General features: G+C 38.5%; 2 protein-coding genes across 4 annotated transcripts in view; one reads left to right on the forward strand and one right to left on the reverse strand.

Annotated features, from left to right (window-relative positions):
* WDR26 (WD repeat domain 26) overlaps nucleotides 1-4,506 on the forward strand; it is a 29,622-nt gene extending 25,116 nt beyond the window's left edge. For all 3 annotated transcript variants that reach the window (XM_035892555.1, XM_009637042.2, XM_035892563.1), the window contains one exon: nucleotides 914-4,506. In XM_035892555.1, coding sequence (XP_035748448.1) covers nucleotides 914-939 — 26 coding nt within the window. In that variant the 3' untranslated portion in view covers nucleotides 940-4,506. The remainder of the gene's footprint in view (nucleotides 1-913) is intronic.
* A 5,292-nt stretch (nucleotides 4,507-9,798) lies between these two features.
* On the reverse strand, nucleotides 9,799-18,405 carry CNIH4 (cornichon family AMPA receptor auxiliary protein 4). The gene is made up of 4 exons (XM_035892569.1): nucleotides 18,208-18,405; nucleotides 15,964-16,076; nucleotides 11,289-11,429; nucleotides 9,799-10,692 (listed from the first exon to the last, which is right to left on the reverse strand). Exons 1-4 carry the CDS (start codon nucleotides 18,232-18,234, stop codon nucleotides 10,665-10,667), a joined length of 309 nt encoding a protein of 102 aa, XP_035748462.1. The 5' UTR covers nucleotides 18,235-18,405; the 3' UTR covers nucleotides 9,799-10,664.
* Nucleotides 18,406-18,411: the final 6 nt, after the last annotated feature.

An 18,411-nucleotide genomic window follows, 5' to 3' on the forward strand; every position in this document is an offset into this window, starting at 1 on the left:
GGGGGGGGGTGTGTGTTCTCCAGTTCAGAGGCTTCTGTCATTAATCCTTCAACATTGTGGTAAAAATGTGCAGTAGACATTGAAATCTAGTATATCCCATTGCCACAGGACCTCATGGATACTAGATGTGGACATGAGTTCAAGGGGAACCCAGACAAAGTAATCAAAGAGAAATCCATTGAGTGCTACTAGATAAGTAAACACCTCTAGTTCAAAATGTCCCATAGGTGAAAATGGCTGAAAGTTGGAAGGATATTAGGAGGAAGAATTACCTCCTCTTCCTGCTCCTGTGCTTTCTGATGCATCTGCTTCTGGTCTTGGACTAGGTGGACCAGCCTGGCCAATCTCCTGTTTGTAACGCCTTGAATGCACCCATAAGGACTCAGAGCCTACCCTCCAGTTGGTTTTACTCGTGGTTTTGTTTATTTGTTTTCTCCAATTAGCTGCTTGCTCGCTCTTTCTTAGTTCCTCAGAAAATGAGCTAGTAAATGTCATAAAAATCAAAACAATAGAAAATGGATTTCTCACAGCAGTGCTTCCACAAGAGGTGTGTGGGTGCACAGAATAATACCTAACAACTTAAGCATCTTAAGTGGATGACGGACAGCTTTTTAATTAGCACACTCCCCTGGAACTTGAATGCAAATGTGGTGTTACTTTTTGGAAGAGATGCTTTTTGTGTACCAATGCCTAACGTGCTAAATTAATCTCTAAATTAATATGAATAATGATATCTAAAATAAGTGATTTTTAGCATGGGATTTAGTTACAGTATAAGATCCATTAACAATTGCATGTTCAGTAAAACTTCTGTAGATATACTGTATTAATGACATTATAATAGACATATCAACTATTGATAAGATCTTCAAGGTGTGATTTCTTTCTCTTATGTTTTTGTTTTTTTGCTCAGAGGAATGCAGTAGCATGGATAGTTGATGGCGAATTTGGAGCAGACGACTTCAGTTTAACTTAATTAGTCGTATTTTAAATGGCTTGGGATTTGGTGCAAACAAACATGATTGATAGCTGGACAGACATGCTCGTCATGAAAAAGAACCATTTCTGAAGCCCGGTTGGGGCCAAACATTTACCACCTTGCTTCATAGTAACCAGTCAAGATGAAGCACGTCGTTAGAACGTTGTCGGACACCGTGTTGAAATTTACCCCCCCGCATCGGTTGTGAAGAACTGTGCTACATTCAGGCTAACCATTGAACTCAGTATATATATTTTTCCCTCCTGCCTTTTTGTCTGGCAGGCTACTGTTCTTGTTGCTCTTCTGTGTAATGAAGTTTAAATGCTTGTTTGGAACACTTTATTTAACAGTTTAGAAGGCTTGATAGAAAGAGTGCTTTAGTCTGAAGAGTATACATTGGATAGGAAAGTATTTCCTTCTCTTGTTTCTCAAGTCTCTCTCCGCCTTACTTAGCTTGAGATCTTTGCAGCTTGGTTCATGGATTCTAGCCTTGCCCGTTGCGCAGTATATATAAATTGAGATGATAAACCAATGAACTATGTCAAAAGCACTCTCAGTATCACATTTGACAAAAAGTTTTGTACTTTTCACATAGCTCGTTGCCCTGCAAAGGGGTTAACAGCACAATTTTTTAAAAATAAATTATTTATAGGATTAAAATGACTTCATTTGTATACATTTGGAATTAAAACAATGCAAGAAGTGTCGTGAAACACGGTATCACTGATGCTTTTCCGGAGTGTCTTGAGACCCACTCAAAAGCAGTGGCTGGAAGGAGCTTTACGTAGGCAGTGAAGCTTGCGTTAGAAGGAGAAACTCACTGTCCATCTTTTACAGATTTAGGAAAAAAGCATTCAGAGTGCACCACCAGACCAAGAGTTTAAACAAGATGAGGTCTTTTTGTGTTGGTTTTTTTTTTTTTTTTTAATTACATAAATATATGCAACAATGCTGGTAAAAGGTAGACTACAACTCGAGGGAAGAATGTGTTGAATCCTTTCTTCACAAAGTCAACATTTTGTAAAACTAATTAACATACAAATCATAATTAAACCCTTGTATTATGATGGAAATTTTTTCTTTGATAAACAAAGGTGTATAGATTTTCTTTTTGAGAATATACTTTTAACTTTGCAGATCTAAATGCCTCTCCCAGACCTTGTTGCAAGCTGGTGCTGTGAACATCTTGACACGTCTAGGAATAGTTCTGCTAATATCCCGTGTTAAGAAAAGAGAAAGACATTTATAATTTAAGTATTTATTCTTTTTGCCGTAAACAGATGCCCTGGCATCTCTGTGCTTCTGCACTACACACACGTTCATGATGGGATGGCACTGGATTCCCTTTTGCCACCTTGGGTGGAAAGGTAGCGTTGGTGCTGCTGTGAAGTAAAGAGGGAGCAGGGTAAGACGTGCCACCGAGAGTTGATGTGAACAGGAGTGTGGACTTCATCCTTTAATGAGATAATAATCTAGTGTCCTCATTAGTCATGTGTGGAAGAAAGGTGGGGGAAGGTTTGCTGGAGTTCCTGGGAAGAGAAGTGTAGCCACTTTGATGGATGGGAACGTGGTGTTTAGCATAAACAATCCCTTTTTTTTTTCTTTCCCAGAAAAACAAAGTCAAACTTAGCAGGTTAGACTTTTTTTAGATCCCAGCCATCAGGTGGTGGTTCATTTTTTCGTTTTTTTTTTTTTTCCCCTTGCCTTGTGTGTAAACTTAAACATCATTTAAGATTCTGATACTTTGGTTGAGACCAGCCCTGAATCTGACATGCTCCTCTCTTAGGACCTCAAAAATGAAGTAGGAACTTAACGTTCTTCTCTTCAATCTAGTACTTTTGTCTCAAAATTAAGGTGACTTTCTTTGATAGCAGTTACCATTCCACAGGACTGGGAATACATGTGTAAATGGCAAGGCTTCAGATCAGTTCCTTCTTCCATTATGCTAGTTCCAGAGGAAGCTGGCTGTTTCTCTTCCTAGTTCAGACGGTGTAAGATTAGTCGGTCTTGTTCCTGTGGCATCAGTGTTGCAGGGAAACAGAAAACTTCCTAAGGTCAAATTTTCGTAAGCTAAACGTTTGGGTTTTAAATAAAAATTGAATACCTAAATTGTAAACAGTATTTTATAGGTTCAAAACATGGTATAATTCATAACCAATGCCAGTATGTGAATCTTTGGAAGTTACCCTAGCATGGTCTTACTCTGGAACTTACATTTTTCAAACAAAACGTTGTTTAGAGAGAGTAAGGAGAATAACCCTGGTTTTGATGTCTCTTAACAAGGTCTCCTACAATGGTCTGGCACTACTTGCTTACCTCATACTCATGGGACTTCAGTGGGAACTTCAGGCAGGTGGCAAAGGCTGGATCAAATCTCAAGTTTAGATTTCCAGTCTCATATACACTTCAGCAGGCATTTTTAGTGTGGTGGCCATACCTAAGCCAAGTGAGACTCCTTACCTGGTGCAAGCCGTGTGGGGGTGTGTATGGGCTGACGCCTACTTTCCACTGCAATGCATTGTAATTAGAAATTTAAACATAGTACTTTTGCCAAAATACTGCCCCTCCGTTCTGGGGTTTCTCTTCAGGACTTGGTTTGTACCTCTAAAATACACTTCAGGTATTTAGGAGCAGAGTTAGGGAGGAGGACACCTTCTGGTATCTCCACTTTAGTTTCGTGGTGCAACTATGCAATGTAAAGGGAAGCTCCGTGGAGACGGCAGAGTTTGCAGAGTGTCTCAGTAACGGTACGTTGCACAGCTAGCTGCCTCTCGCAGGTGATGAGCAAGGTGAGAGAAAGGTGAGAGCAACCTTCATTTTGCCACACTACTTGGTCCCGCAGTAATCTGATGTTAGAGATCTAGAGGTAACGAGTACCACTTCAACCTGTAGATTAAAGAGGAACCTAAACTATTTCTAACGTGTCACGTATTCACAATACGTGAATTGAAAAGTACCAATACTTTTTGTGCACAGACTATAAAATGAGGTGGGGGGGAACAAATAAGCTTGCTCATTTGCAACACGTTGATTTCCATGTGCTTAAAAATGTTCATAGGCTGGAGTCTAAGGCTGGAACAAGTACGCGCCTGCAAAATGACTGTTTCTAGTCAACAGACCTATGGCTTTAGAGAGGAAAATAGTGTAAGTGCGTGCTCCTTTTGTAACTTTCTCTGGTCAGCTGTTGGCTTCAAATATTCACAGTAGCCCCCAGGTTCTTGTCAAGGCAGATTTAAGAAAAAAAAAAAAAGTAACGCTGAAGCATTTTATTATCTGAATGTTCTTTAGCTGTTCAGGTAAGTAATTTTCAAGGCACAATGGAGCACAAAAGGGAAAATGCTAGATCTGTCCTTGTTTGGGAGGGGAGGGTAGTGGGGGGGAAATGACACCTTTTGTTTTTCAATTCCCTCTGTCTTTTTGAAAGTTCTCCAACTTTAAATTGAACTTCTTTTTATGATTAGAGCAAAGATGCAAGCTAGAAATCTATCCAGATCTTGCCAGTTACTTCTCAGCTTGGCTTCAAACAGGTAACGTTTAATAAAACTCGACATGTTCTTGGGAGTTTGTGTCCAGCTGTTTACTTCTACCCTGCTAAGTGATACTCCCACCCAAAATCACTTTTGAAGGCTTCCTTAGCAGGAAGCCAGGACTCTTACAATTACCTGTAGTTCGAGGGGTGATGATGTATCCCAAATGGGGGGGGGAGAAAGAGGAATGGATGTAAAAAGCAGGATTTACTGCCCAACAAACTACTGTAACTCAAGGGGGAGGAGGAAAAATGCACTTTCAATAGTCTGTCCATATTTTTAGCTAGAAAATACACTTGTATCTAATTTTTTTTTGAGGCGACTATTAAGAGGAACACCCATCCCATAAATGGCTAATCCTCCTTTTGACCTCCTCCTGTCTTTTCCAGATTGGCTTCAGTCCATTTTCAGCTGCCATACTTAATTTTGAAAACTGCTACTTTTAACGATGTTTAGAAAGAAAGAAAAAAAAATAAATCATTAACTCTGACACTTTTTTTAAAACAGGGTGGACTTAATTGAAGTGCGCAGTGTTGAACTACTGCTGCAGTAGCTGCCTCTAGTTGTTGAAATAAACTGTAGACAAGTTTTCTGTCTATTAATCCAGATAATCTGGATTCAATAAAATGTCTGAGTGTTCCTCCCATCTGGTATGAATGTGCGTGTGCGTGTGTTCCATAAACAGACAGAAAACCAAATGTTCTAGGTACTTGACATGTTTTATTGCATACTTTTAAGTCGTGTGTATGTGAAGTGTCCTTTGACCGGAAGGTTTTGGTTAATATCAGTATATTTTTATAAATTTGAAATTCATTGTGCCCCATTTTTTTTCTTAAGCATTTTTTCATTGTTAGGGCATATGTGCTAGACTTGAATCTTAACATTTTTAGGCACAGATGGAAAAAGTTATTGGCTCCTCGAAAACATATGGGACAAAATGGATCCTCAAAGCATGTATGTACTTACAAACCAAGCTGTAGAGATCAAGAAAAGAACTTTATTGTTGATCTCAAGATTTCTAAATTGTCAAGATTTATATGGAGTTGTGGTGGAACTAGTTAACACTTAGAGCTTTTGGTATGTAATGACTATTTGCTATGGACTGATATTAAATGTTTCAAAGGATTGCGTTCTTAAACTTTCTGGATTTTTGTTACTCTCCTCGGATTATATTAAGTAGTTAAAAATTTCTTTGCTATATTACATTAAAAACATAAGAACTTTGGGTCTCGTATTTATTTTCACTCGTTTTACTAATTATTTACAGAACACCGTTTTAACTTTTTTATTTTATAAATGTGTAGTATTTTAAACATATCTTTAAAAATTGTTCAATTGGAACTACATTAACTTCTGATTTGTTTTTATTAGGATTTTTAAAAAAAAAAATACACTTTTTCCATGTTGGTGCACAGCACTTAACAGAAATGTTTGTATTCCCTTTCTTTCAATTCAATAAACAGAATAAATAACTGGAATGAACAGTTCTTAGTTTCCCTAACTTCACTTACATGCCTATGACTTGGATGTTCATTTCTTGATCATTAATTATAGACTTCTTCCATAGTTGTAGTATTTCACTTCTGCACTAGGAAAATTAATTTGTGGTGGTTTAGCCGAAGATGAATTCGCTCAGTGTTGTGTGCAGGCTTTCCAGCTCTTGACGCTTGGCTCTAATCTACCTCACGCTTGTGTTTTCACTACATATAGCAGTCAACTTGCCTGTGTCCCGTCCTGTGCTTATCTGACTTGTTGAATGTCTACTCCTTTGAGGTGCTGTGAGAGCCTTGATTCCTTAACGCTGGAGCTTGCTTAAATACCAGACAGAGGTTGCTTTAGGTGATGGGTGGGTTTTGTGGCGGTCTTTGGTATTTCATATTAAGCAGGTGCTCCCAGAGTACTTGGACCTCTTGCTTAGACTTTTCTTAAATGGCAGATTGGGGACCTCCAGACTTCTAGTTGACATTGACCTAAGTGGATTCTGTGGCTGAGAACTCTTCAAGAGACCTCCCAGGCGTTGCCTTTGTTCCCTTCAACTAACCCCATGTTCTTGTCCCTCTTCCCTGTGCCTTAAACCAGAACCTAATCTGTGTCCTGCATTTTAGGCATTTTTATTCAGGTCTAGTTAATGTTCTCTTAAATAAAAAGCTGTGCCTAAATTTGCCTTCCCCTTCCTGCAGCTTTTCCAAACTCAAACCTTTTGCTGAAATGCATTCACTGTTTAAATTCTTTTAGCTTCTATACTGATTAGAAAAGGTCTTTACTCCCTCTAGCAGCACCTCTGTATTAACCTTCTTATTACCCTTTGAGCAGTGTTTAGGTAATCATGGCTTAAACACAGGTGCAAACAGAAGGGGCATGCCTTATCCCTGTCCACGTGCTGCTTTGTGCTGCTTCCCTTGGGTACCAGCATTCGCGGGAGGGTTGCAGACCTGCTTCAGCCGTAAATGAGCCGCAGAGCAGATGAGGGAAGTTTTTTTTTTTGGCTGGGTTTGTCAGCCTGCTTCATGTCCTGTCCTATGCCTGCCTTTAACTGGTGAGAAAGTTGCAAAAGGGACAGGTACATGATTTCTACAGAACTGTGAAACTTCACCATATGTAAGATTTAAAATGAATTGTCTTTTTTCTTTTTTTTTTTTTTTTTAAACCCTTCAGGTTGTTTAAAAGCAATTACATAAGGAACCTGATTGTGAAATGCTCATCTATCAATCAGCTTAAACCCAAACTCTGCCTGAGGTGGAGTACTTCTCCTAGGGGGACAGGTTCTGTTTTACTCTGCCACTTTACACCTTGGCTTACGCTTTCTGCACTGCCTGATGCATCCCACTGACCTTTGTGTGGCCCTCAGGTTTCTGCCAAAGATAAGGCGGTTAATGTACAGGTAACTGCACGGTGGTCAGTAACAGCCTAAATTTTTCTGTTGCCACCTCTAATCTCATTACTATAATATCTTTAGAGGCAAAAAAGGTCTTACCATTTGTACAAAGTTCTAGAGAGCATCTCGTGAGAAAAAAGAATTAGATTAAAGCTATGCCAATACTGAACATATAAAGATTTTCTTTTATGGGCTTATCAGGGTTTTGGGTTGGTTGTTAACCTGCATGTAGAACTGTGCTTAGGGCTACTAGTCATACTATTAATCCCACTGCTTTACTATGTTCCATAATACAGGACTTGTTTACTAGAGTAACAGAACACAGAAGTAATTTACTAAAATGAGGAGATAAGTATATTCTTTAATAAAACAAGATAACCACCAGTCTCCAATGGTAATGATTAATTAGGGGGAAATAGGCTATTGTACATATTTTAACTAACTCCCCCCTCCCAAGTGCAGTACTGTAACAGCTATCTGATCCCTCTGAAAACTGCTGAATGCCTTAGCAGGCTGACCGGGCTCTAGACCTTGGGTAAGGAAAAGAGCTTAATAAACCTTGCTTAGAAGTTAGAAGCCCTGTAGGCCAACTTCAGATTTATTTTCCTGGATTAAGAGCTTTCTCTAAATCACAGCTAATAATTTGAAGGATAAGCTTCCCTCATTAAGTTATACTCTGACACCTCAGTTCCATAGAATGAATAGGAGGGAATCTCTGGTTTGGTCTCACGCTGATTCATAGTGATAAAGTCAGGTGAATTTTTATTTAAAATCAGTCTAAAGTTTGTAATTGTCTTGAATTCTGTACAGTAAGCTTGGATTTATATTACCCTGACCCAGAAAGTAGAGAGTTTGTTTTGATTTTGTACTACTGTAAAATCTCTGCGCTCTGTGGCTCTCCCACGGGATAAATGCCTGTAGGATCCCTATTTCCAGCCACTGAACTACATTTTTAGCAATTACAAATACATTTTTCCCATTGCTGACAAAGATCTCAATGCGGATCTCTGTTAAAGTGGGAAATGACCCTCTCCAGTAAGGAAAGCTTCAAAATTACCAGTGCAATTGCTCAGCAGAATTGTAATCTCCGGAGCCTGCTACTGAGGTTTTTACAATTATTATAACACAGTGTTAGATACAAACAAGCAGAGAACTTATTTCTATAAAGAAAGTGGGGTGGGAAGTTTGCATTCATATAAAAGTACAGCTTGTTTAATATTTGACAGCCACCACTTAAAAAACATATCTTGTTGGTCTGTCATGGTTAATAATTCATTCTTGAGGAAAAGCAGGGAGGAATCCACAATAACATCCTTCTAGGTCAGCGATATAAATTGAGACATATTCTACCCCTGGGTTTTTTTGGGTTTTTTTTTGTGTAGATGTGTTGTTCTTTTCCCTTATCCTTCCCTGTCCTGCTCCCATCTCTGAAAAAACACTTCCCTCAGTAGAGGAGAACAGAAGCTTTTCATAGCAAGTGATAAATTTTACCAAGTCCATTAGGGAATAGGCCTACCTTATCTAATGTCAGCACTACACTTCTGAGGTGCTAGTAGTTAGAAATCATTGAAGACAGCGTATCTTACAAACTTTTCCATTAATAATAAATTTCTTATCTCAAAATCATGTCTTTAGAAGATATAAAACTGCCAGTCTAAGTGGTGGACTTACAGATTAATGGTCATGTTTCTCACTGTGAAACATCATTAATGAAATTTATCTACTGTTAGCACTACAGCAAGGACTAAAGCAGCTTACGCTGCCCTTTCTTCTAACAGGTAAAACCCAACATGTGTGTAGCATGTTTTCTTCACATACAAGGTAACTTAATTGCCTACCGTGTAAGCAGCTACAAAAGTTACTGACTTTCCTCTTTTAAAGTTTTATTTGCTCTCCTTTTTCCAGACCTACATCCTGTCTGGGTTTCAGCTTTATAAGGCAGTGCTTTCTGCGGTTTGACTTTTGTGGTGTCGAGTAGTCAGTGGCATGCAGCTGTGGTAGCTGTTTCCCTAGTTAGTTTATAACTAGCATAATTTTCTGCAGTTTTTCATCTTTGCAACAGCTGAACTTGGACTCCGCCCATCCTAAGTTTAAAGCCAAACTTCTCCTATAACAAACATTGAGCACAAGGTATCTAGAGAAATCAAGCTCTGGTACTGTCTTTTCACTGCTGGCCATGAAAACCATCTGCTAACTACAGCTATACACCAAAGAACAAGTACTTAAGAAGGAAAAGCTCATACATTTTAGGCTTTAATTACCGAACTGTATTTTTAAGTGTTTCACTTCATGTGTTTGTTTCAAAAAACTTGTTTCTATGCACATATAAAAAATGTAAAGACAGTGAGGGTACAAACTCAGGTTTATATACTTGTCACTGATGCAAGAGCTACACAAAAAGAACTTGGTTTGCTGGTGTCTTTGAAGCAGAGTCACATCAGAATTGGGATAACCGGGTTATGGTTTACCAGACCACCTCCCCGAGCTGGACATACTCTTAATTCACTAGGTTCATGGAGTAGTGACTGCTGATAGTCTTTTGCTCTGTAACCAACTCTGACCCCGGTGCCATGTGATGTTTACTTTGTATGGCAGTCTCTGATGTATTTCAATGACAAAATAGGAGTTGAAGGGAAAAAACAAGTATTAATCGTGTTTCTTATTTATCTATTTTTCACTCTTACACACAAGCGTCACCTTCACCAAAGGGACCTTAATTCATCCAAATACAAGACTTCATATAGGTTGTTGGAGGGAGGGGTGGGAAGGGAGAAAAGTGTAACTTTTATTCCATTGCCTTTTAGCTGGAAAAAACACGGACACAAAGATGCAAGCTGTGCTACTGTTCCACTTTGAAATCTACCTTCCAAGCGCTGCTTTCAACTAGGCTCTAACAAGACAGCTGACACCGTTCAGTAAGAAGCAGACATCAGAGCTGCACTTAAATTTGTTCTGGAACTACCACTATTATCAGCCCATGCTGGTGAAATGAGTTTCCCTTCTCACCATTTAATTCCTACAGAGATCAGTTCTGGAAGCAAGGATTTCACCTTACAGAAGCAGCAGTTCAGGTTGTAAAGGAACAAAAACAACTGCTACACAAATCCAATGTCTTTTGAAAATATTTTATGTTAAAAATACAGAAAAATATTTCTTGTTCAAAGAGGAAAAATATACTGCATGACGACACTGATCTAGGTATGTTCGGAAGGTGTCTGTGGCTCCACAACCAGTCACTGGAGTGATGACCCAATTTGGCAGCTAATGGTTCTTTTTCAACTTCTCAATCATTTATCAAAGCCAGAATCATACTGCGACAAAACAGAAAACACGGTACCAGTGGATTACTGAAGCATGTGCAAGTAGGAACAGCTATCGCTTTCATGAGAGAACCACACTTGATTCTGAAGTAGAAAGTCAAGGCAGTTACACTACATGCTTTGCTTATGAAGACAAGGACTGCAGAAGTAATACTGCAGTGGAAGAGCAGTAGCTCTTCCATCTTGTAGTTACGCGGCCCCATCACAGAACTCATCCATTTCTAGCTTACCCAGACCAACCTTATTTCCTAAACCAGAACTTGTAAAATAAACTTGGTCCTCAAGATGATTTCCATTCTAAAATTGGCTAATTATTCTAAGTGCTGAAATCATACAACTCTTTATATTGTACTTACAGTGGGTTTGAGATTAACGAGTAGTCTGAGTTTCCAAACAATGTTTGATCAGAAAGAATAAAGGCATATAATGAGCCTGCAGATAGCTGTCAAAATGTACTATGGAGGTTTAGCAGGATGCAAAAAGATAAGACACTTAAGAATACCAGCAATTACACCAGCAGAACAGAGGAGATAAAAATAGCTGGCAGACAATTCTTTTGTTCCTTGGGAGCAATGTTTGAAACCAACCTGTAAAGGTACATGAAGAAGCAGAGCAGATGAAAGCCTAGTTTAATCATGGCTTCCTTCATGTGTGATTTCAGTTGTCCTCGGTTATGGATCTCTGTGGGATCAAATACCCCCATGTTTCCACTTGGCACCATAATGTACCTGAATGTTTAAGAGAAAAAAAAAAAAACCAACAGGAGTATAGTCATCAAAACATTAGGGACTGTCACGGGAAGAGTAGGGGGAAAGCTTGCACAGAAGGGACTTCCATCTAAAGAGCTGTTTCACAATTCAACATAATGGAGCTCTTTTTTAATTCTATTTCAGTTTCAGGGTATTGCATGTATCTCTGCCACCACAATCCACAAACAAAGAATAAGAGAACAAGAAGTAGCAAAAGCATCAGCCTAGCTTCCCATGTATAAATGGGAGAGTTCCCAGAGAATAGCCAATTCCAGTTCATTTTAATTGCTGTTCGTGGTTACTTGGTGTTATGAAGGAAACGTCCAACCACAGTGGAAAGATGCATTAGATGAAAGGGACTGGAAAAGAATTAATTTAGCTATGAATTAGTGATTTATTTAAAGAAAACAACACATAGATAATCACAAATTCCAGCGGTCAAAATGAGATAGCATAAGACAAGACAAAGGATCTGTGTACGATTCCCATCTTTGTCACAGCCATCCTGCGTTATCTCCGCAGAGACTCTGAGGCTGACAGGATGAGAGATTGGGCAGAACTGAAGAAGTTAAGTACTGCTGTCCAAACCCACGTAAGAATAAAAATTGAGTGAAACAAAGTGAAATGTAAGCAAAAGGAAGAATAAAACCAACAAAACAAATGCTAATGTACTGTGAAAATTCAACAAGCAGCATATTCTTTTGTCATAAGCATTTCTCAAGAGAGCAAATGCAAGCACATGAAGCTCTCACTCCAGCCAAGCTCAGCCTAGAACAGTATTATTATTTCACTTAAATATCATACAGGCTCTACCTTCCTGGAATAATACTCTTTCTACACAGGAACTTAACTCCTGGTCTTATACCTGGAGCAAAAGCAAGGTCTCAGAAAAGAACACTTTTGATTGTCTTTATATACTCGAAGAATGGCACCACTTGTACTCCAAAAGGCACTCCCTCACCTCTTACAACATTTATTTCAACAACGGGAGGGGAAGAAAGGGAACAAGAAACAAGGATGCTTCCTATCAGCAGGAGACAAAAATAATAAAAAAGAAGTTAAGACCATAGTATTTGTCTTTCTTTCACAGAGGCATTAAAAAGCCCTGCAGCATATTTGATTAATAACAAAAGACAATTATGTTCCATTAAAAGTATTCATGTGAAATAATTACCATTTGAAAGTCTCTTCTAAACTTGAAGTTTTAAGCAATATTTCTATTTTTAGTATTGTAACACAAATTATTGTCCATTTACTGGACATGTAATGCATTTTATTGGAAGAAAAGGAAGAACACAAGTTTCCTGTACCGATTTATCTTAGAAGTAGAGCGTGTAGTTTCCTTATATATCTAGGATACAAGTGCCATAAAGGTAGTATTTATTAATTTTTCTTTTTAAGAAGAATTATAACACTTAAATGATGCAACTTAATTAAAGCTTGCAGAAGTTGGGAGGTAGTATTTCCAAGAGACCCACAAGCCAGTGCAGCTAATATTATACATCTAAGGAACTGTAGTCATGGCCACAACGATGCTAGATGCTGACAAATACAACTCAAGCCAGTTGTCATACTCTCAACAGCAAAAATCCTCTGCAGCAAAACCACATAGAACAAGAAAACTGTCAGTTTTAAAGAAGACACACATTAGTGCCTCCGGTATCTACATTCAGTGGAAGTGGCTGCCACAGCAACAGGACGTTTCCCTTTATATTACACAATTTGTAAGGGACGAGGAAATCTTGGTCAGAATTTTCACTGTATTTTAAAGATTTTTAATTTTTTTTTCCTCTTTCAGTTTTAAGAGGGATACAACCTACTTAAAGACATGACAAGAATCACATTATTTTGACCTATTGTCTCAGGTATGTCTATATAACAAAGAAGGGAAGTGTTCTTTTTCTTTAAGAGTTGCTTTCTTTTTGTCTAGTCACATTCAACATTTCCTTTGTAATTCTTGCTTCTTTTATATAGTAGCAGAAATATTTAAGAGCTAAAAAAATACCTATTTTGAAATATGATTAGGTTTCAAATAAACCACTTCAATATCTAGTTTTAAAACAAAGGGAATATAAGACAAAACTGTGTCTCACTGGAGATTGCATAAGTCATTACAAAATTCAGCAAGAAATAAACCAAATTAAATGAGCAACTGAGTATGCAGAATTAGGGTCAGTAGGATGTTACAATAAACATGCTGCAACTTTTGAAGTCTTCCCTGATGCTGTTTTTGACCAATTTATCTTCCTCAGGATTTGTTTCTGATGCCCCTTTCACAGAAAACCTCTCCACTCTCACTGAAATCACTGAGACAGTTAGCAAATTAAGCCAGTACTGCCTGTAATTATACCATTTACTAATCAAGATTAAGCAGGTTTTGAAGGAAAGAGAATAAGGGGAAAAGTATTATTGTCCTATCTTTCTCTATTATCACTTAGATATACTACAAAGCACGGACTTCTTCAATCTCAACACAGTTATTTTGATTTCTGTATTCATCCTGGAGTAGAATAATAATCTCAAACCTTTCTGAATTCATGTGCAGCAACACTTACACCAGAAATTGGTTCATGAAATACTATAACATACAAAGAAGATTCAAACACGTTCAGCTGATGCTGGAAGTTTGCGGCTCATTGTAACAGGTTCACACTTCATCTATTCCCACTTAATCCTATTTTAGTCATTGACACCTTCTCCTCTCTTCAGTGTATTCAAACTGCTCTACAGTCCAGCACTTTTCTGACTACCATACCTTTTGTCCATTGAACACTGGGTCAAATGTAAGTTCTATCCCAAATAATCAGATTTCCTTTGTAACACTGAACAACACATTGTCTGATTTTGCAGACCTTTAACTCCTTCACTATAGATGGGATATTCCAGGCTATTAACGTGAGTGAAACTCCTCAATCCTCAGAGAGAAGGCAGGATTAGCAATACAGGTTTAACATTTTGACTTCTTGTGGCAGGGCAGGCAAAGTATCACATTGTCATATTCATTTATTGCCTATACCGCACATCTAAAATTGAGGAAACAATCCTGGATTTTAGGATATTCAGAATGTCTGCCCCATGTAAAACAAACATAAAATGAGAGCTGTCAATTCAAAACAGCAGCCAAAGCTTACTGCCGGAAGCGTGGAAATAGAAATAACTGTATCTTTAAAATTCTCTCCAACCAGGTTTAGAAGGGGAAGCAAGTGGCTACTGTAAACATTAACATAAGTAAGCAGCAAAGGTGTAACCAGTACAAGAAATCTTCAAACCTTCAAAGAAAATGCATTCTCTCTAGCATCTATCCTAAATGAAACATTAAATACAAACTCCATACTTGCCAGCAGACACCAAAGGGAATACCAGTCATTTTTGTGCAACAGCGTACATACAGGTGGCCAAACAAAACTATCCCTATGTGTGTGCATTTAGGCAACATTTGTTTGTTAAGCATGCAAGTTATAGTGTTTCGTGTTAACTCCATCATAGAAACATTTGAAGGCTTTGCTAGCAGTTTTATAGAAAACACGGGTGGTAAATGCGTGGCTATTTTGCCCAAGAACAACAAGGTTATCAGTAAAGGGATCCTCAACTTCTTTTTAATGAGAGCTATGAAACCTCGTGTAATTTTACCAGCAACTTGACCCATCCCTGCAAATTGTTAGCCCTAGCAGCTTCAGGCAAACAAGAATTACAGCCACCTTTTCATACTTATATCTTAAACATTTGGTCTTTTGGACTTCCCGTAGTACAGTGATTAGAGATAATTTGTGACAAATCCACACTCAGTTTTACATGAGCATAACACCTGTAAAGGTTCAATTCTCTGCAATGGTATCAATGATCAAATGATACGATGTAAAAAGAACATTTCTGAACCGTCAGGCTCAATGTTGCCACGTGGAAACCCCTACTTTCAAGTAAACTCTTTCAAAGTGGTAGACAGCCCAGTATACAAAGACCAGTAACATGAACAGTTGTCTGTGATGATGAAAAGTCTGCAAACCTTTCCAAATACAAAGAACCAAGATGGGGGACCAAAACCAATGCAAACAGGGGGGAGAGAGAAGACAGTAAATGAAGGAGGGTGCGGGGACTAACACCACAGCTGGATGGTTTTACAACCATCAGCCATCCTAACCTAAGTACTCTTATGCTGATAGTGATACCAGGCACGTAGGCACAGCATGAAAAACGTTAACTGTGTTTGCAGTACTACTTCATAACCCCAATTAACACGCTATTGTTTCCTATGAACTTGGGAATGAGACTTACAAATCAAGATTCCTGGGCACTAGAGAGAATGTAAGGAAAGGCCAAAAGCTTCATATCCTTTACACTGTTGAGTTTCTTGTCATTTTAATTCCAAGGAGAGGAGAGTTTTACGTTAGATCCATGAAGACAGCTCAAGAACACAACTGAAACATCTCATCATGACATACTTCTCTTCATACTACACTTAAAGCTAAACTAGTAACAGTGGGGGAAAAAAGCACACAAAACCCTTTGCACTTACCTATATATATTCCATGTTGCTACTGGCAAATTAAGGAGAAAGATGAACCAGTGCAATGAAATAAGCATTAACACAGTTACAACAGCATGGCCAATCACCTCAGGGACCACCCACTGTAAAAAGGGAAGAAAAGAAAGAAGTTATATGCACAAACGTAAATTCCTTTTTGAAAAAGATCTATATAGAGTTATTATCTGATTCTAATCATGTCAGACAGAAAATTAATCGAAGAAGAAAATTCATGATTTCATCACAATATGGGGAAATTAATACCTTCAGACAGATTCCATGTGAGTAAGCCAGAAATCAGGCCCTAAGATATTATAACAGAGGTACTTTATCTAAGTGTTACAAAAATTTCTAGGTAGAAGCACAGCAGCTGTTTGAACACAACTATATTACGCAAGCATTTAAGGAAATGAGTTAAGAAAGTATACAGTGCTCATTTGAAATCACTGCAGAGAACATCAGATTTAGGAGTGAGAGGAGCAGATAATTAAAATCTGTACAGACACAGGACACACAGACACCCTCGGGCTTGGAACACATAAGAAAGTTAATCAATACGGAAACCGGCATAGTCAAATTGGGTCTGCCCCTAGCAATAACACATTTTTGGCTTGATAGCATCTGTAGCATTCTCTCTTACACAGAAAGAAAATACCTTTAAATCAAAGTGAACACCCTTGTGGGAAGGCCACATTGATGTAATGAAATCAGTTTTAAGGGGATTTGGTTAAAACAGTATTTCTCCTTATCACAGTAAAACTCTCTACTGTTCAAAAGAGGTTAGAAATTACACAGAAGCAGCAGAGAAAGTCGGTATGATGATCCCAGAGTTCAGTCACGAGTAGATATCCTTGGTGTGGCACACCTACGAGAACAAAAGCCCAGAACTCAAGAGCTCTGCAAAGACTTAAGTCTCAGTCCCATGAATTCAGAGCAGCAGCCCATCTCAGAGCACCAAGGGTCAGAAGAACAGCCTTTCCTAACTGAATTTGAGAAAGACGGGCACCCAAAAAAGACAAGCAGATTGAAATAAAGGATACATGCAAAATATTGCCAATTAGTGCTCTTCAGATATACATTACATCCCTGTTATTTGTGATGCTAAGATGAAGGACTGTTTTCTTAAAGCACATTAAATGCAAAGAATAATAATTTACTTTATTGAGTTTTGAGCAGCATGATCTAGCATTAATGTAGTCACATTCCAAATCTGATAATGTAATTATCTGATGTCCAAGATAAGGAAAAATTGTATGGTAACTCAGGATACACAAAGCTTTATTTTTATCCAGTAAGTTAGGGAGAGCCCCCTGCTCTCAGCGTACACTGTCTTGTTCTATTGCTGGTCTGCCAAAAGGATATTTCAATCAGTTACAGCTCATTCCTACTTTAGATAGAAAGCTAGGCCACACTTTATCATCAGGCCAAGTGGTTTTATGATGTTTTTCCAAGGGCAACTGTTGCACAAGTGCTAAAGTTCAGCTCAACACTTAAAACAGACCAAGGAGGCAAACTCAGTATTTTTAGTATCAGAATTATTACGACAACACCTGAAATCAGAACTTAAAAGGAAGAAAAAGTTAATGCACTTTTAAAACTCTCCTCACAATAAAGCTAAACAGTGCAGCTTTAAGAAGTGGATCTACTTTATTTACATTTACAGCAACACTGGATTAATTCATACTTTGCTAGGAAATAAGAGGGTAACATTGTTATCATGTGAACTTTCAGCAACTGAAATATGATATCGGAGACAAGGAAGTTCTCCCAAAAAAAAGGCTTAGCACATGCATATGCACATCCTCGTGCTACGTCCTGTAAAGCTCATGCTCTTTTACTCCAAGAAAATGAAAAAGCACAAGATTTTCTCCTATCCCTAAAGAAACAGGTAAAGCCTTTTCATTTTTCGACAAATAACTTATCCTTCTAGGATGAATTTCTTTCAAGTGCTTCTGTACTTTTTTCTGTTAGAAGAACTGGGTAGATCCTGAAATAACGCCAGGATGTGAAAGAGTATGAGAGACAATTCTCTTTTATTTAGGGAAGGGAAAAAAAAAAAAAAAAAAAAAAAAGAGAAAAGCAAGCCGAATCAGTGCTTTGACATTCTAATACCACCAGACAGCAAAAACTGCAGGCAAGTTTGTAACAAAGAATACGGAAATTCTGTTTCTCGAGGAACTCCCAGTCTCCTGGGAGCTAGGAGCTCACATCTAAAATGCAGTAAAGTATCCGTACAATTAAGAGACTATGGTCTGGCCGCATTTTTTTAGGCCTGGGTAGCTGCTGAGGGCGTGCAGCAGGCTTTCTCCACCCGTTTCTCTACACCGATGCCGAGCACATGCTGCTTCAGCCGAGGCGCGATGTATTTGCCACAGCACCGGCGGCCGAGGCCCGAGGCAGGTTGTGGCCACCCCAGCTCCAGCGCCTGCAGGAGCGAAC

The sequence above is a fragment of the Egretta garzetta genome, unplaced genomic scaffold (assembly GCF_000687185.1).
Source record: "Egretta garzetta isolate BGI_Z169 unplaced genomic scaffold, ASM68718v1 scaffold130, whole genome shotgun sequence".
Lineage (NCBI taxonomy): Eukaryota > Metazoa > Chordata > Aves > Pelecaniformes > Ardeidae > Egretta > Egretta garzetta.